The sequence below is a fragment of the Elephas maximus genome, chromosome 12 (assembly GCF_024166365.1).
Source record: "Elephas maximus indicus isolate mEleMax1 chromosome 12, mEleMax1 primary haplotype, whole genome shotgun sequence".
NCBI classification, from domain to species: Eukaryota; Metazoa; Chordata; class Mammalia; order Proboscidea; family Elephantidae; genus Elephas; species Elephas maximus.
Window position 1 is genome coordinate 103,861,295 of NC_064830.1, and position 20,188 is coordinate 103,881,482.

The following is a 20,188-nucleotide window of genomic DNA, read 5'->3' on the forward strand; positions in this document are numbered from 1 at the left end:
TCAGGAAGGGTGCCACTTTTGAGGACCTTGGTGGAGGTCATTATGACATATCCTCCCTGGTAATGAAAGCTGGTAGGTTCTGGTTTTAAATATGACCCACCAACAAATAGAACTGAGGATTTGATAATGGGGTTCCTGGTAAATCTTGCTGTTACGGATTGAATTGTGTTCCCTCAGAATGTGTGTCAACTTAGCTAGGCCGTGATTTCCAGTATTATGTGATTGTCCACCATTTTGTCATCTGATGTGATTTTTCTATGTGTTGTAAATGATGTTAATGAGGCAGGATTAGAGGCAGTTATGTTAATGAGGCAGGACTCAATCTTCAAGATTAGGTTGTATCTTGAGTCAATCTCTTTTGAGATATAAAAGAGAAGTGAGCAGAGAGACAGGGGGTCCTCATACCACCAAGAAAGAAGCTCCAGGAGCCCAGCGTATCCTTTAGACCAAGAGTCCCTGTGCTGAGAAGCTCCCAGATCAGGGGAAGATTGATGACAAGGGCATTTCACCAGAACTGACAGAGAGGAAACCTTCCCCTGAAGCTGACACTTCGAATTAGGGTTTTTAGCCTACTAGTCCTCCACAGGTGGTATTTCTGTTACAGCAGCACTAGAGACCTAAGACACTTGGCCTATGAGACAAAAGGTGTTCAGTAAGATTTAAGCAGTCGTGGGGTGGGTGGTCACCATCATTAGATATAACAATGTAGGTGGATTCTGAGAGGTCACAGTATGTAACTGAATATTGGAAGCTGCCAAAAGCAGAACTTCATAAAAAGGCAGCTTTCTGGCTGAAAGATGTTGAGTTATTGTTGAGTTTAAAATAGCTGACACTACATGAATAACTTAAACATCAAGAAAATTCCCCAAATACTATATCTGCTATGGTCTCAACTAATCTAGTGGCTGCAGAAACTGCTCTGAGGCAAAGGAGTGGCCTCTAGCAAAAGGGTCTAACTAAATGCTATAATAACCATTGGGTCTTTGTTGTCCTCTCTGATTGAAGACTCCTAGAGCATTCCCAGAAGTCTTGTGGACAAAAACTGAAAAGCCCAAGTTAAAATTAGAGTGTTAGTTAATGCTTCTTTTAGTTAAGTGATGGCCTGTTGGTCATTCTCGGAAAGCTGGAAGAAGTCAGGCTCTAAACTGTTTAGATAATAGTAAAGAGGTTGAGTCAGCAAAGAAAAATTATGTGTTCATGTTCTGCAGTAGCCACACAGTCCCAGAAATCCTCTTAACTGTTTCTTGGTAGCAGGAACAGGATAAGCCAAAATAGTTTCTTTTCCTTTGGGGTCTATAGTAATCCCTTTTGCTGAAATAATATGTCTTAAGTATTTAACAGAAGGTTGGGCTAACTAATTTTTTTGGAGGCCTTATGGCTAAATGTTGTAACAACAGAATACTATCGGTAAGGGATACCTGTTGAGAGTTAAAAACTAGTAAATCATTGACATATTGTAATAATGGAGACTTTTGAATAAATTGTAAGGGCTGCAAATCAGCAGGTAAAATCTGAGAAAAGTAGATGGGGGACTTGGTAAACTACTGAGGCATTACTGTCCAGGTGAATTTTTGGTTCTGCGCCCCTCCCGCCCCCAAGTGAAAGCAGACAGTTACTGGCTTTCTGGATGAACTGGGATGCTAAAGAAAGGAATGCAAAGATTAACTACTGTAAACTGAGTTGCTTCAGGGGATACATTGGAAATAAGCAAGTGAGGATTGGGGACTACTGGGAATCTTGCAATTACTGTAAGGTTAATGGCACTTAGATCTTGTACAAATTTCCAGCCCAATTGTTAGATTTCTTAACAGAGAAAACTGGAGTGTTGCGGGAACTAGTACAAGGAATGATTAAACGTTTAAGTGGAATGCCTTGAATTATTGAAGCAAGTCCTTCTTTAGTGTCTCGTTTCAAAGAGTATTCTGAAATTGTATGTAAAGATTTAGAGGTATCTGTTTGAATCTTAATTTGCTCAGCTCATAGGTCCTGACCAATGCCAGTAGATGTGGTGGTCCATAAACTTTCAAGTATAGAGGAAAGGCATTCCATAGAATGGAATAAAGTAGGCGAATGACTTTCTTGTGGCTCTATGCTAAGAGCCGGCAAGTAGAAATGGGCTTCTTTATTCACAGTATTCTCTGTTGTAGAGTTTGTCTGTTGATTGGTTTCAGGCAGACCTAACAGCATCTCTCCTGTTTCTGAAAAATTTATTTGATGATTCCATTTGGATAAAAGATCTTTTCCGAGTAAATTTACTTCATGTCTAAACTGAGTGGAAATAGGTTCATATCTTTAATAGAGCGCAAAAAAGACCAAAACAGGTTGAGAATGAGCTGAAGTTTGTTCTCAATTAGTTACTTTACTATTTGTGAGGTTTCATTACCCCAGGTCAAGTAGTTTTGTAAACTTTTGGGGTTCCAAGTGGATAAGGTAGCACTTGTGTGAATTAAAAATTTGCATGGTTCCCCATTTATTTGAATAAGATTTTCTCCTTGCAAATTTAGTGCTACCATAGGAAAATCCCCAGTAAGCTCCCTGAAGGCACTTTATGCTACATCAGAGGACACTATATTAGCTGGCAGGTGATTGCATTTGTTCTTTAATGCATTCCTTTTTAAAATGTCTGGGCTTTTTACAGTAAAAGCAAATGTTAGTCCTAGTCTCATTATTGTTTAAAAACATCAGCAACAACACCACCAAAAAACTGTTGCCATTGAGTTGATTCCTACTCATAGCGACCCTATAGGACACAGTAGAACTGCTCCATAGGGTTTCCAAGGAGTGGCTGGTGGATTTGGACTATGGATCTTTTGGTTAGCAGCTGAGCTCTTTTTTTTTTTTTTAATCTTAGATGATGCTTTTTATTTTTCTTTTTTCTTGTGCTTTAGGTGATAGTTTACAGCTTAAGTTAGTTGCTCATACAAAAATTTATACAAGTATTAGGTGTCATTAGTTGCAATCCCTGTAAAGTGACAGCACACGCCCCCTTTCCCCCCTCGCCCGTGTTTTCCGTGTCTGTCCAACCAGCTCCTGGCTCTTCCTGCCTTCTTATCCTGCCTTTGGACAGGAGCCACCATTTTGGTCCCATGTATCTCCTTAAACTAAGAAGCACACTCTTCACGAGTATTATTTTATGTCTTATAGTCCCATCTAATCTTTGTCTGAAGAGTGGGCTTTGGGAATGGTTTTAGTTCTGGGTTAACAGAGCGTCTGGGGGCCGTGGCTTCGGGGTCTTCAAGTCTCAGTCAGACAATTAAGTCTGGTCTTTTTATGTGAATTTGAGTGCTGCTGCACGCTTTTCTCCTGTTCTGTCAGGGACTCTCTGTTACGTTCCCTGTCAGGTCGGTCATTGGTGGTAGTCAGGCACCATCTAGTTCTTCTGGTCTCAGGTTGATGGATTTTCAGGTTTATGTGGCCCTTTTGTCTCTTGGGCTAATATTTTCCTTGTGTCTTTGGTGTTTTTCACTCTCCAAGTGGGTTGAAACCAATTGATGCATCTTAGATGACTGCTCACAAACTTTTGGGACCACAGACACCACTCACGAAAGTGGGAGGCAGAGCATTTTTTAAATAAATTTTGTTATGCTAGTTGACCTAGACGTCCCCTGAAACCATGTCCCCATACCCCTGCCCCAGCTACTCTGTCCCTCAAAGTGTTTGGTTGTTTGGTTGTGTTCAGGAAGCTTCTTAGTTTTTGGTTTAGTCCAGTTGTACTGAGTTCCCTTGTGTTGTCCTTACTTTACCTAAGATAATTCTCGTCTACTATTTTTTTTTTATCTAGTTAGTGAATTCCCCTCTCGCTCCCTCACCACTGTCGTAACCATCAAAGAATGTTTTCTTCTGTGTTTAAACCTTTTCTTAAGTTCTTATAATAGTGGTCTCATACAATACTTGTTTTTTTTTTTTTTTATTGTGCTTTAAGTGAAAGTTTACAGTTCAAGTTAACTTGTCGTACAAAAATATATGCACACATTGTTATGTGACCCTAGTTGCACTCCCTATAATGTGACAGTAGACTCCTCCTTTCCACCCTGTATTTCCCGTGTCCATTTAACCAGCTCCTGTTCCTTTCTTCCTTCTCATCTCGCCTCTGGACAGGAGCGGCTCATTTAGTCTCATGTAGCTACTTGAGCTAAGAAGCACATTCTCCCCAAGTATCATTTTATGTCTTATAGTCTAGTCTAGTCTTTGTCTGAAGAGTTGGCTTTGGGAATGGCTTTGGTTTTGGGCTAACAGAGAGTCCTGGGGCCATGTATTCCAGGGTTCCTTCAGTCTCAGTCAGACAATTAAGTCTGATCATTTTACTAAAATTGAGTTCTGCACCCCACTTTTCTCCTCCCTCAGGGACTTTCTGTTGTGTTCCTTGTTAGGGCGGTCATTGGTGGTAGCCAGGCACCATCTAGTTCTGGTCTCAGGCTGATGGAGTCTCTGGTTTATGTGACCCTTTCTGTCTCTTGGGCTCATATTTTCCTTATGTCTTTGGTGTTCTTCATTCTCCTTTGCTTCAGGTGGGTTGAGACCAATTGATGCATCTTAGATGACTGCTCGCAAACTTTTGGGACCACACACACCACTCACCAAAGTGGGATGCAGGACATTTTCTTAATATACTTGGTTATACCCATTGACCTAGACGTCCCCTGAAACCATGGTCCCCAGACCACTGCCTCAGCCACTCTGTCCGTCGAAATATTTGGTTGTATTCAGGAAACTTCTTAGCTTTCGGTTTAGTCCAGTTGTGCTGCCTTCCCTTATGTCGTGTGTTGTTCTTCCCTTCACTTATGATAATTCTTGTCTACTATCTAGTTAGTGAATACCCCTTTCTCACCTTCTGCAGCCTCTTAACTGTCAAAAAATGTCATCTTCTGTGTTTAAACCTTTTTTTTGAGTTCTTATCATAGTGGTCTCATACAATATTTGTCCTTTTACGACTAACTAATTTCAGTCAGCATGATGCCTTCTAGATTCATCCATGTAATGAGATGTTTTGTGAATTCATTGTTGTTCTTTATGATTGCGTAGTATTCCATTCTGTGAATATACCATAATTTGTTTATCCATTCATCTGTTGAGGGGCACCTACATTGTTTCCATCTTTTTGCTATTGTGAACAGTGCTGGAGTGAACATGGGTGTGCATGTATCTATTCATGTGATGGCTCTTATTTCTCTAGGATATCAAAAAAAAAAAATTTTTTTTTATTTATTTTTATATTCCATGAGTGGGATTGCTGGATCCTATGGTACTTCTATTTCTTGCTTTTTAAGGAGGTGCCAAATAGATTTCCAAAATGGTTGTACCGTTTTCCATTTGCACAAAAATACAAAGTTTTTGAAGGCAGATACTGTAACTTATACATCTTTGCAAATTCCTGCAAACCCAGCAAACAATACTGGTACTCTGTTACTTCTTTTTGGGTATCATGAACTCAGAAATGTGATAACTGTATTGATGATTTAATCCTTTCAATTCCCCAGTTAATAGAATCAAGTCTGTGTGTTTTCTTTGTTTAAGTAAACACCTGGGTTTATCAGGGGCTAGATAAGATGGCTTTATACGGTGATTTAGATTCTGTCTTTGTCCTTGGCACACCCATCATGGGAGGAGCTGGAAGAGAAAGCGACCATAGGAAAAAATTGTAATGCTTGAGTGTGATTCTTATGGTATCATCAATTGACACAAACCTTTAGGAAAGTAACTTGGCAATTTGTATTAAAAGATTTAGGTACTTTGAGCCTATTATTTCACGCAGTGACTTTATCAGCAGCCGATCTCTTAACCACTATGCCACCTAGTGTCCATTATTGTTTTTCGGTGCCCTTTTTGATAAGGGAGCTTTTCCTTTGGCTGGGTTTGCAATTGCTGCAATTGCAGGGCCATAAGTTTATTTTGCCCAGCTTTAGTCTCTTATTCTGTCTTTTTGGCTTTTTTATTCTAGGGCTTGAGCCAGTTTGTTGGCTAAGTTAGTAAAGTCAGGGTAAGGAACGTTTTCCCAATCTAACCTGTAATATTTTGCTAGATTGGCAAGCTCGGGGTGGAGTCTACTAACAAAGATAGAATTGAAAGCAGTGTTGGCTCCTGGGTCTTCAAATTTCAGGCCAGAGTATTATTAGAAAAGTTTAGTTAAATGATCTCTGTAATCATAAACATTTTCATCTTTGAACTTTGGCCCAGTATATTTTATGGGGGAAAACCTCAGGGATGGCCTCAGTAAGGTCAGTGATAATTGCTTTAGTTTGTTCTGATAACGTGGTACCTGGAACATTAGCCCTGATGGCTAAGGATTCTGCTGGATTTTTCCATTTAGCGTTTTCTATTTTTTTTATATCCACTTTTGGGTATCACCTGGTCCAACTAGCATATTTATTAAATTATGTAAGACTGCCGAACCAGGCTCATAAGTTTCAACTAGAATTCTAAATTCTTGATTGAGCTTCTTCAGATCTTTGTGAGATATGGAAATTCTTTTTAAATGGTGTCATGTTCTGCTTTGGTCCAAGGGGTAAATGTAAAATGCGGAAGTTTCTTAGGCTGTACCAGATATCTAACCTTGAAAGGCATTTCAGAAATGAAGCGTTCCTCTTCTGAAGGTCTTTAAGATAGTAACCCAGTACCCAGTGCCGTCGTATGGGAGTTCAAATAAGGTATTCTTGAAGGGGTAGGATAGGAAAGGTGGGTAAAGAGGAGTGGCTGCCAGCAGGGCAGAGAGTGATGGAGAGGGCTGGGTGTCAGAGGCCTGATGCCAGGGCTGTGCTGATTTGGGGAAGGGAGAGTGAAGTGGTTTTTGCTGGCTAGATAGCCAGTGAGGTTACAGAGCTCTGACATTGTAATTCTTTGTTTAGGTTGTTTGTACATAGTTTTCTGCAGGCGGCAAATTTGTCATTTTGATTTTTCCTAGAAGATTCTAAATACCAATTATAAAAGAGTTCCCATTGTTTTTGTTTTGTTCAGGAGCCTCTGGCTTTGAATTTACTGTACAGAAAAGTTAGCTTGTTTAAATCAATTGAGCCCTACAATAACCATTAGTTTTTGAAATTTCCTTTACTAAGTACATGCCAGTAGTCGATTACAGAATTGAACCAGGGTCATAATGCTTAACCATGTAAGCTGCCAGAGTTCCCAAGGGGGGTCAGGAGTGGTCTTTCAACATGGCATTCCCCATCTTACTGAGAAACTTGCAAGTATGTAAAACCATAAGTACGTACAAAAAACTATGGTGTACCAAGAAAAAGAGAGTTAAAAAAACTGGGCCGACCACTAGATGTCATCCTTATCAAACTTAATATGGCAACGAACCCAACATGGTGCTCAAGAGGTGAGTAGAAAACAAAAACAAGACAAAGAAGCTGACAATAAATCTCTCAAATTACCGTCTTCCCAGTCCAACGGAGTCTTAAATTCAAGGGGGCTTACTTCTGATGAACCCCGAGGGTTCACGGTAACGGTGGGTGCAAAGGGCCCATTGTTAGTACTGGAAGCACTGATCCACGACTTCTGAGAAACACAGAAGATAGTGCCCCCTTTGAATCCTGCTGACTACGCCAAAGAAACTTTGTAGAGTAACAACACAGACTCTGTTTAAAATTAAAATAAGAGATTTATTGAAAGTGGAAAACAGCTTGAGCCAGGGAACACAGACCTCACGGGGTGAAAATCCAGTGCTCTGAGGAGGAGCAGTTCTGTGGGGATAGTTATCGGGCTAAACTAGGACCTTAGGTTACAGTATTCTGATTGGTTGCTAAGCAATTAGGGAAATGGGCGGCAGGACATCTTGAAGTGGGGCTTTTGCTAGGATTGGTTTTCAGACAGTGTGTTTAATTGCAGAGATACATGCCAATAGTGTGGAGGGTTGGGGGTTAATGATTGATTGTAGACCAGTCAGCTCCAGCTTGAAGTTCCCTGGAATGTAAAGACTGGCCATCTGGTTAAAGGGGGAGGTGATTGCAGAATAGATTTTCTGAGAGTGGGTTGCTGAGATAACTGGCTTAAGGTGAAATGATTTCATGAGGATGTCTTACACAAAGGGTTTTGATAACCGTTTGAGCAAGGACCCCCTAGGGAGCATTCTGCTGACATTGCTTTTGGCTTGATAACAGGAAATCATTTCCTTAGCTACATGATTAAGTCCATACGGGGTTAACTCTTGCTAAGGGAAAGTCAGGACAGGCAAAATGAAGTTGGGCCTAAACCTAAGCTGGTCCCCCTCAGAAGTACCAGGCATCCCAATTTTTAAATGCCTTACGCAAGTCCGTATTGAGGTTTCTCTGTTAGAGCCCTGATACTGTTGCCCTTTGTTTTCTTGCAACTTAAAAAAGCAAAAACCAAAAAGTAAGGTGTGTTTCTGGTTTCCATAGTTGGAACTTGTAATATATTTTTCTATAGGAAAAAAGTGTTTGAATTTGATTATATGATATTGAAATGGATTTAGTAGTACCGTTAAAAACAAAAACAAAAATCTGTTGCCTCTCATAGCGATCCTATAGGACAGAGTAGAACTGCCCCATAGGGTTTCCAAGGAGCGGCTGATGAATTCAAACCGGTGACCTTTTGGTTAGCAGCCAAACGCTTAACCACTGCACAGCCAAGGCCCTGGTAGTACTATAACCAAAAAAAAAAAAAATAAAATAAAAACCAAACCCACTGCCATCGAGTCGATTCCAACTCATAGCAACCCTATAGGGCAGAGCAAAACTGTCCCATAGAGTTTCCAAAGAGCACTTGGCAGATTCGAACTGCCGACCTCTTGGTTAGCAGCCGTAGCAGTTAACTAGTTTAGGTATATGACAGATTATTGTTTGGGGGATTGAATGGTAACTTAATCTCCAGTTTAATAATATTGTACCTGTGAGAATATGAATTTCAGGCTTAAGCAGAAATGCTCAGGAACACAACTGTTTCATAAATTGGAAAGGCAATTTTCATAAATGACAGGCAGTTTTCAAAGGCCTGAAGCCATTTATTTCTTCCTTTTCCTTCTTAGCTTTCTGTGTTCTGGATAACTCCAATTTGGCTTGAGTATAGAGGCTGTCTCTATTAGCTCACTAACAACTTCCCTTATTCTCGATTGGAGCCCTTTGTTTTCTCGTGGGCTTTCTCAGCCCCAGTGAAGGACACCTGCTGATGTTTCTGCTTTCCCCCAGAGGTCTGGCTCAGGCGTTTTTGGACTTTATTTTTGTGTACGATGGTATTCGTTGCGGGCAGTGTTGATTATTGGCCCTGAGTTTCCAGCTTGAGTGAAGCAGCCAGCCCTGAACAGATTTTGAAGATATTCTCTAATTTTTGAATGCTTTCCTTTTATACTGCTGTTCTCAATTCCGAGGGCAATCATTCTCTCTTCAGTTATTTCCCCGAATCATTAAACTATCTTTCTTCTCATGACCCTTATTAGCCGTCCCTTTATACACATGCAAAATCAACTTCAGATTGATTAAAAGTGGGTCATTATTGCAGTGCAACTCAGCATCTTTTCAGAATACTGCCTGCCCGTCCGAGAACCACCACAGCAGGGACAGATAATTTCAGATAGAAGTGAACTAATGCAAAAAATAGAGAGTCACCAACAGATGGTTTTCACAAAATAGGTATGCTGAAGTAGGTATTTAAAAAACAAAAAGCATGGAGACGGGGAACAGAACACCACCTTCTAATGGTTTTCTGAAAAAACTTAACAACAGAGAGTCCTGGACAGAGCAGGAGAAAAAGTTAGAGCATCAAGACTGTCTTATCTCTGACCTTCAGCCAGGAATAGTTCTTGGGAAGATCTCTGGCCAGGAAAAAAGGAGAGAATATTTTATTTCTGATTGGCACAAGCTTTAGAAGTGGGATGCTGGGGAATATATCATGTTCGCTTGTGTATCCTTTAGTTTATCACCATGCCATTAGTGTAAAAATTCTGGAACCTTGAGTTCTGGTTTTGGTGCATTTCAATGACATAAAAAGTCTAGGGTCTTAAAAGCTAGCAGGCAGCCATCTAAGATGCATCAATTGGTCTCATCCCACCTGGCGCAAAGGAGAATGAAGAAAACCAAAGACGCAAGGAAAATACTAGCCCAAATGACTAAAGGACCACATGAATAGAGACCTCGCCAGCCTAAGCCTAGAAGAACTAGATGGTGTCCAGCTACTACCAGCAACCTCCCTGACAGGATCATAACAGAGTCCTGGAGAGAGCAGGAGAAAACTCTAGAACAGAATTCAAATTCACATGAAAAGACCAGACTTGCTGGTCTGACAGATACTGGAGGAACCCCCAAAACCATGGCACCCAGATGCTCAGCTAACCCAGTACTGAAACCATTCCTGAAGCCCACTTTTTGGATAAAAATTAGACAGACCTATAAAACAAAAAATAACACACATGAGGAATGGGCTTGTTAGTTTAATCAAATATACAAGACTACAAGTGCAGCTCCTGTCCAAAAACAAGCCAGGAAGTGACAGGAAGGGGGCAAATGGACATAAGGAACCTGGGGGGGAGAAGGGGAGCGTGCTGTCACATTGTGGGGGTTGCAGCCAATGTCACAAAACAATATGTTTACACATTTTTGAATGAGAAATTAACTTGAGCTATAAACTTTTATCTAAAGCACAATTAAAAAAAAAAAAAAAAGGTTGAACACAGGGGGGAAAAAAAAAACCCAGAAACCAGAACACCTCATGCCCTTGCTTAAAACTTTCCAATGTCTTCCTGTCGTACCTAGAATAAAATCCACACTCCTGACTATGGCCTGGGAGACCTGACATGAACTGGCCTCTGTCCACCTCTGCCCTTGCTGGTCTCCTCCCTGCTTTCTACACTCCAGCACATCTCCTCTCTGTTCCTGAAACTTGCCAAGTTCACTGGGGCCTTTGCACTTGTCTCTTCTGCCTGGAATGCTTTGTTCCTACATCTTCACATGGCTGACTCTTTGTTATTTGCTTCTCAGCTCAGATGTCACGTACTCTGACTATTCAATCCAGAGCACTTACCTCCCACTCTAGATGTCACACCCCCACGCACACACGCACGCATGAATGCACACTCATACACTTTGATGTCTGATATCTCTATATGTAGCACCTTGGTGTAAACTGAAGCCGGAGGAACCCTTTTTAACATCCTGTTACACTGTCTGTAGTAGATACATTACATTTCAAATTATCCTAAAACCTAGTGACTTAAAACAACAATAGTTATGTATTATCTCTTATGGTTGTTGTGGTTCGTAATTCAGCAGTAGCTTAGCCAGGCAGTTTCGTGTTGGGACTCAGCTGAGCTGGAAAGTATATAACCTGCCACAATATAGTCATACAGTAACTTGTTTCATTATATTTAAAGTTATTTTGGGTGAAGTATCAAGACAATTTCGTTTGAGCTCTGATCTTTCCCCTCACAACCTAATCTGTAAGTCAAGAAATAATAAGTTGGGATAATAATGCCTATCGTATAGGGTTTTTTTATGATCAAATTAAGATAATATATATGAAAACACCTAATACAGTATCAGTTACAGAGATGGCACTCAATAAATATCCAATAGGTACACACTAATATTTAAATAAAGTCGGTTCTTTTTTATTTTACTAAAAAGTTAAAATCTATAAATAAATTTGAATCAAGCTACCTTGGAATTTTTTTTTTTTATGTGAAGTTTACAAACGTGTGCCTTTGGAAAATTCATTTAAAATATAATATATAATTTCCTTTGTATTACCAGGCACATTTTTTGAAGACCATAAATAAAACCTCTTTTAAAAAAAAAAAAATAGTGTCGTTGTCTGGACTACCTTTTTTCTCCAGGACTTCTTTCTGTAGAAATTAAAGTGCTAGAACATTGCATGACACATAGAAGGTGATCAGTGATCAATAATCATTTGATGAATTGAGTGGAATTACTATATTTCATTTAAGTAGTTCAAATAGTTGTATTTCCACTTCAATTCACAAAATAATTGTTATTATGATAAAAATATTTGCAGCTAGGTTTTTTTGAATGGTTATGTGCGGGACTTGGCACTGTATCTACCCACCTCCCTCCCTACCTCCCTCCCTATCTACCTGCCTGTGGAAATGGACTTAGAGAAGGTGAGAGGCTTGACCAGGGGCACAGAACTACATTGTGATAGAAACAGAATGTGAACTCAGAACGTCTGACTTCCGGCGGCTAGCACCTAACACGTGCTCCTTTATTCTGCTTCCTGAGTCTTCGGTTAATTTTAGAGCTCAGGTGAAATAGACCCTTCTTCTCATCTGGTCACAGGGTAATTGCAGTTAATGATGCTTTTTTGAAAAACAGGGAATTTTATGCTTAATGCTGAGTTGTCTTGGCAACACGGAGTGAGTTAACAATCAAGTTTTATTTAAAACCTTGATTCCCTTGAGTTGAGATCTCAGTATTTCAGCAACCTAAAAAATGATTCATTCGATGAAACTGACATGAAATACATTCTAAGAACTGCAGTTAGATAATCACAGAAGGTCTCACCCGTCACTTTTAGATTGTTCTGATTTTAGCTTGTTGTACTTAGGTCATATGTTGGTCTGGTCTCTTGGGTATTTACGTGTACTTGCTTATTTCCAAGTAACGTGTGTGTGAAATAAAATCACTCCCTGAAAATTAAGGCACAAGTGAGTGGTGAAAGCTGACTTTATTTCCCTAGGTTTGTTGTTGTTAGTGACAGTCAGTCTGATTTTCTAAAAAAATATTATATTTTCTTGAAAATATACCCAGCAAAACAGGTTCCCATTCAACAATTTCTACACATAATGTTCAGTGACATTGTGTCAACATTCTTCTTTGTTCTCGTTGTTCCATTCCCATTAACTTAGTCTTACTGCCTCCCCCGCCGCCCTTTTCATCCATGCTTTAAAGTAAATGTTGTCCATTTGGCCTCGTATAGGAAAGTTTGTAAAAGAGTGCAGGACTCAAGGGTGATATTCTTTGCTTTCTGAGTGACCCTGCGATTTAGTTAAAAGGCGACTTCAGGGAATAGTTTCAGCTCAAGGTTTAAAAAATATCTCAGGGCAGTAGTTTCAGGGTCTCCTCCAAGTCTCAGTGGGCCTAGTACGTTTGGATTCTTTGAGAATTCGAAGTTCTCTTCCACATTTTTCAGTGACTGCGATTCGATCATTTTAAAGAAACCAGGGTGAAGATGATGATCATACCAAATCCTTAATGAGTGTTTCCTGTGTACCAGGCTCTCAGCGAAGGCTTTTACACACGTTACCTCATTTCAACCTAACGAGCATTCTGTGAGGCAGGTACTGTTCACAGCTATGAAAACTAAGTCTCCAAGATGGCTGCCGAGTGCTTGAGAGGAAATATGAGCTTGTCCTCCTCCTCTCCCCTCATCTCTGTGGCGAATCTGTATTCCTCAGGGGAATAATATTCTTCAAAAAACAATCCAGAGGTAATTCATTTAAAAGTATCTGAAGTAAAAAAACCCCCATTGCCATCGAGTCAATTCTGACTCCTAAAGACCCCATAGAACAGAATAGAACTGCCCCATAAAGTTTCTAAGGAGTGGTTCATGGATTCGAACTGCTGACCTTTAGCTTAGCAGCTGTAGCTTTTAACCACTGTGCCACCAGGGCTCCATCTGAAGTAAAGGACATATATTTTTGTCTGTTTACATTCTTTCCAGATATTTCAATTTTTGTTTTAGATTGTGGGGCTATTTGAGATATAACCAAAACCACCACCAAACCGGTTGCCATCAAGCAGAATTGCTCCATTGGGTTTCTGAGGAGCTGGTGGATTCAAACTGCTGACTTTTTTGGTTAGCAGCCGAGCTCTTAACCACTGTGCTACCAGGGCTATATTTGATATATAAACCTATTGCTATCGAGTCAATTCCGACTCAGCGACCTTGTAGGAGAGAATAGAACTGTCCCATAGGTTTTCCAAGGAGTAGCTGGTGGATTCAAACTGCCGACCTTTTTGGTTAACAGCCGAGCTCTTCATCGCTGTGCCACCAGGGTTCTATTTGATATATAAGTAGCTGCTAATTTCCAAACAGAGTTTCTGGGTAGTGCAAACAGTCAAGCTTAGGTGCTAACTGAAAGGTTGGAGGTTTAAGTCCACCCAGAGGCACCTCAGGACAAAGGCCTGGTGATCTCCTTCCAAAAAATCAGCCATTGAACCCCTATGGAGCACAGCTCTACTCTGACACACATGGGGTCGCTATGAGTCAGAATTGGCTCCATGGCAGTTGGTTTTAATTTCCACACAGTCTGTTTATGACCACCTTTTACACTGGAGTCTAGGGCTGTGCTTCTTGACCTCTGCTGCACGCTGAACTCATTTGAGGAACTTAAATTTAAAACAGACTGCTGTTTTAGCCCCACCCCCAGAACTTGGGATTTAATTGGTTTGGGATACAGTCTGAGCTTTGGGATTTTTAAAGATTCTTTGGGTAATTCCGTTGTCCAGCAAGGGTTCAGAACCACTGTTCTGTGCCAGCGGCTCCCAGACTTGTCTGAGCATGGAGTCACCTGGGCAGCTTCAGTAAACCCTGCTGCCGGTGTCCCGCCCCTGAGATTGTGGTTGAGTTGGTCTGAGTGTGGTGTGGACTTTGACCTTTCTAAAAGCTTCCCAGGGGATTCCACTGTGCAGACTAGTTTGGGGACCTCTGGTTCAGGCAGCAAGTGGTTTTCAGCCCTGGCTGCACATTGGAATCACCTGAGGAGCTTTTAAAACTCCCATTGCCTGGGCTTGAACCAACATCAATTAAACAGTCTTTGGCTGTGGACCTAGCCTTCCGTAGTTTTTAATGCTTCTCAGATGTTTCCAATATGAAGTCAAAGGTGAGAACTACGGCTCTTCTTTTTCCTCCTATATACTCTTGGGCCAGCTACAGTTAGTTTCCCAGTTCAGGCTGCTTGAGGAACGAAGGGGAAATGATTGGCTTAGAAGAGGGTTTTCCTCATCTGGTTCATAATACTGAGTTCATTTTCGTAAACCGACATGAAAGTATGCAGGGCCAAGCATATTCTGGAAAGGAATATGTCCTGTGTTCCAGATAATTAGCTAGTAAGTTTTACCAGCTTGTATTGATGTAGTTTACTTAGTAGTAAAAGGAACCCTGATAGCACAATGGTTAAGTTCTTGGCTGCTAATCAAAGTTGGTGGTTCACATCCACCCAGAGGCTCTGTGGGAGACAGACCCGATGACCTGTTTCCACAAAGATTACAGCCATGAAAACCCTATGGCACAGTTCTACTCTGTAACATATGAGGTAGCTGTGAGTCAGAATCAATGCGATGGCACCCAGCAACACTTAGTAGTAATTAGTAAAACCAAGGATGAGGTGGCTAATATTTCTGAATTAATAATTCTTGTTTTTTCCCTCTGGCCTGTATTTTCTGTTCTTTGACTGGTATCAAAAATGCATTTGCTATCTTAAAATCAAAAGGTCGTTAAGAAACATCTCCCAGAGATCCCCTGTCAATGCCCTACTGAGCTTGCCCCTTTTCACCGTGTTCTCCAGGAGTACCAGGTGTCAGAGCCGAACGCTTTGAGGAAGGCATGAAGGTCAAACACTGTGCTTTGTCTCTTGTGGGAGAACCAATCATGTACCCAGAAATCAACAGGTTTTTGGAGCTCCTCCACCAATGTAAAATCTCCAGCTTCCTGGTCACAAATGCGCAGTTCCCGGAGGAAATCAGGTGAGCAGCTTACTGAGATACGCTTCTTGGATTACTAATGATAAGATATACCAAAAACAGACAAACAAAAGAGATGGTTGTAAGTACAGTTCCTCGTAACTCAAGTATGTCGTAAGTTAGGGACTACCTGTACATAACAGATGTTGGGGTTTGGAGGGCAGAGATGGTCTTGTTCTTCAAAATCCATCTTATTAAGGAAGATAACACTAGAAGAAGAATACCAGCACAGGTAAATTGCTAGGGGTATTCAAAACAGAATGCATTTTTATTTTTTTCCAGATGGGAGAAGCAGGGTAAAACTTCCTAGAGAAGCCATCATTTAATTTTGGATCTTAAAATATGGCTGAGATAGGCGCTTGGAAAGGTAGGAAACTGTATTTTGTTAAACAAAGAACCTCACCAGAGGGCCATGGAAGTAGGGTATTTGTGATTACCTTTGGGTAACATGGTTCACCTGGGCCATGGAGCATCAAAAGTGAGTGGCAGCTGGAAATCAAGTTGGAAGAGCTGGGAACAGATTGTAGAGGCGCCTTGTGGGGATGAGCGCTGTAACTCAGAGGGACCTTTTCTCTCCTCCGTCCTGCCTCGCCCCCTGGCAGGGGTCTGTAAACGTCCTGGATTGTAGCGCCTCAAGCGTTTAGTATTCACTAAAATTCCTTATAGGGACTGTTAGGAATCTGGGCTTCATTTTTTGCAAATGACAGAGGTTGTGGAATAGCTGTGGCCTTTGGAATTTACTGTTCATAATCTTAAGTAGTTGTGCAGGCATAGTGAAAAGGTCAGGCCGGTTCCCATTTTGCATCAGGCCGCTCTCTGACAAAGTCCTGTAGTATCAGATGATGGCAGCCTGCAGTATCCAGTATCCGTGAACACAATCTTTTGTTATTGTTATAAAAAAAAAAAAGCCAGCTAAGGTAGCCTAGCTTTTCCTTTATTGAAGGATCCCCCAGGAAAAGGGATGACGAGACAGACGCTGCCATTACAGTGTGCGGCTGCCTTGCATTTTTAGTAGTGGATGTGCTTTGCTTCGTAGTGACATGTTGTTTTTGTGTGTCTTTGAGTTGATTCCAACTCACGGCGACCCTATAGGACAGAGTAGAACGGCCCTATAAGGTTTCCTAGGCTGTAATCTTTATGGGAGCAGATCACCAGCTTTTTTCTCCTGTGGAGCCACTGGTGGGTTTGAACCAAGCGCTTAACCAGCTGAGCGCTTAACCGCTGCACCTCCAGGGCTCCTTAGTGACACGTCACTCAACTAGCCTCCCCCTTGTACGTCAGTGTTGCAGAGGGGTCAGAGCACCGAGAGGCTACCAGTATTTCCGCCATTTCTTTCGTAACTCGGACAGAGCTTTTCCACTTTGGATAACTTTGGGTTTAGAGCCTTCTGATTTTCCATACGTTGCTAAGCCAGATCATTGCAGGCATTTGTGGGCCGCATGTTCTGAAACGGCGTGTCAGCCAAAGTCAACGAGATCAACTTAAAAGTCCCTTTAAGTATCTGCCTGCGTGGTTGGATCAAAAGAAAAATATGGTTCCTGCCCTTTAAGATCGTATAGTTACAGATTGATAAGGCTGATAACCAATTGATTTAAAAAGTGCATAATCCACTGTTTCATCACTTTAGAGGGGAATTTTATGGCATGTGAATTATATGTCAGTTTTAAAAAGTGCACAGATTCAGAAACAAAAATGCATAAATAATATTCTAGGAGTAAACACAAATTGTGGCATACTTTTAGAAAATTAATAGTGGGAGAACCTAATCAGAGGAACACTGGGGGGGCTTTCTTCCTTCTCTTCTGGTTTATTTTAATGCATTCACTGAAGAGAATGGATTACGGGACCAAGGGAGAGGAGGAGAGGCTTTGGAAGGAGTACAGCATATGCTAAAAGCGTAACTTGAAAGAAATCTAGTGAATAGACATGAAATGTGAAATGAGTCAGTGAATCTGAAGTGCAGAACGGGTGCTAGAATCTCGTGGAAACTTACTAAGAAATCAAAGAAACGAAAGAGTCCGCAACATCCATTTTCCCCTGGGTTGTACTGTTTTGTAGCACCTGGTTCTGTATTGCTTAAAGCCCCCCGAGTAGGTCATTGTTTTCCACACAAGGCTCGACTTTAATCTTAGGACTGGCTTCAGTTCCAGGTCAGAAGGGCATCTCTGGGCCATAGTCTTGGGGGTTCCTCCAGTCTCTGTCAGACCAGTAAGTCAGGTCTATTTTGTGAATTTGATTTTTTGTTCTATATTTTTTCCCACTCTGTCCGGGACTTTATGTAGGGATTCCAGTCAGAGTGGTTGGTAGTGGTAGCTGGGCCATCTGATTCTTCTGGTCTAAGGCTAATGTAGACTGTGGTTCATGTGTTCCATTAGACCCTTGGACTAATGGTTCCCTTGAGCCTTCAGTTTTCTTCACTCTCCTTTGCTCCAGATTGGAAGACACCAATAGTTGTATCTTAGATGGCTACTCACGAGCTTTTAAGGCCCCCAGATCCTACTCATCAAAGTAAGATGGAGAACATTGTGTTTATGAACTGTGTTGTGCCAAGTGATGTAGAAGTCCCCTGTTGATAGTCCTTTGCCACAAAGCCTTGGAACTTCGTCCCATGAGGTGTTTGTTTATATCTAAGAAGTTTCCATGACTGTGCCCCTTGTGTGCTCAATTGTCTATATTAATATACATGCAGCACCTACAATTACGTGTGTAGAGATATCCCCAACCAAACCTGTATCTGTAGGTAGATGTGCTCCCCTTACACTCTCCCACACGTTGTTAGCATACCTATCTACCTATGTATCCATTCGTAAGTTGTTTGTTAATACTATTGTTGAAGGATTGTCTATGTTATAGTAATTACCATCGTTGCCTGTTATTCCTGGGTTCCTCTCAGTGTCTTCCTTTGCCTTGGTCATGTGGGCTGACTTCCCCCATATTATGTATTGCCTTTCCGCCCACCAATATTAACATGTGTCTTCTGTCTAGTTAATAATTTTCCCTCCCTCCTCATCCCATCCCTGGTAATCATCAAAGAATGTTTTTTTTCTGTGTGTAAACCTTTTCTTGTTTTTTTAAAATATTTTTCCTTTTGTGGTTGACATATTTCACCCAGCATAGTGTCCTCCAAGTTCATCCATGTTGTGAGATGTTTAGCAGATTCATCATTATTCTTTATTGTTGTTTAGTATTCCATTGTGTTTGTATACCACAGGTTGTTTATCCATTCATCTGTTGATGGACACTCAGATTGTTTCCATCCTTTTGCTTTTATGAATAATGCTGCAATGAACACTTCCACTTGTCTATATGTCTGTTGTTGTACCAATACCAGTCTGTTTCGACTACTGTGGCTGTATAGTAAGTTCTGAGATCGGGAAGTGTGAGGCCTCCTACTTTGTTCTTCTTCAGTAATGCTTTTTAGCTATTCTGGGGCTTCTTTCCTTTCCATATGAAGTTGGAGATTAGTTTTTCCATCTCATTAAAGAATGTCATTGGAATTTGGACTGGAATTGCATTATATTTATAGATTGCTTTGAGTAGCATTGATATATTCACAATGTTAAGTTTTCCAGTTCATGAACATGGTACGTTTTTTCATTTATGTAGGTCTCTTTTGTATTCTTGCAGTAGTGTTTTGTAGTTTTCCTTGTATAAGTCTTTTACGTCCTCATTAGATTTATTCCTAGCTATTTTATCCTTTTGGGGTCTGTTGTAAATGGTATTGTTTTCTTGATTTCCTTTTTGCAGTTCTCCTTGTTAGTATAGAGGGATCCAACTGATTTTTGTATGTTGATCTCGTACCCTGCTTCCAGTCATTTTTATAATAATTGAAGGACATCCTATTTTGTTTCATTATTAAAAATTATTGCTTCAGTCTTCTGGGAGAAGCAGAAGTCTCTAGACCTAGAAGTAATCACCATATCTATTACAGGTTCTAAGTTTTACATCATGAAAAACCTGAGACAGGCATAATTTCTTTTTCTGTTATTTTTTTTTTAATTACAAGGAACCTCAAACCAGTTACCCAACTCTATGTCAGTGTGGATGCTAGTACCAAAGACAGCCTGAAGAAAATCGACCGCCCACTCTTCAAGGATTTCTGGCAGAGATTCCTCAACAGTTTAAAAGCTTTGGCTGAAAAGGTAAGAATTATGATGCCATGAAAGAGAGAGAGGGTTTTTGTGTGGTTTTCTAAAATCTTTTCTGTATTAAAGTTTTAAAAAAAGACTAAAAATCTTCAACTTTTTTTTTAAAAATAATTTACTTGCTCCTCTTAACTTTGTGGCACTGTGCCTGGTGTCCCTTAGCTGCCCTCCATGTATTTAGGGAGAGAGAGACACTCCATGGGTGAGTAGCTGTACGTACAGCCCTAGAAGAGGTTCAGCAAATAGTGCATGTTTAAATGTGAAGTGAATGTTCCCGAATTTCCAGAACCCAATTTCCCACTCCACAAGTATCTCACCCTCAGAGTGTCCAAATTTAGTGACGTTCCCTGCAAACACTTGCCCCGTCTGCGTGTTCTTTCAGTGGCATACTAACCTCTG

The 20,188-nt window shown here is 40.8% G+C and overlaps 1 protein-coding gene across 1 annotated transcript in view; it reads left to right on the forward strand.

Moving 5' to 3' along the window:
* LOC126086485 (S-adenosyl-L-methionine-dependent tRNA 4-demethylwyosine synthase TYW1) overlaps positions 1–20,188 on the forward strand; it is a 191,661-nt gene that overhangs the window by 90,577 nt on the left and 80,896 nt on the right. The window contains exons 12-13 of the mRNA XM_049902724.1: positions 15,470–15,647; positions 19,651–19,786. Coding sequence (XP_049758681.1) covers positions 15,470–15,647; positions 19,651–19,786 — 314 coding nt within the window. The remainder of the gene's footprint in view (positions 1–15,469; positions 15,648–19,650; positions 19,787–20,188) is intronic.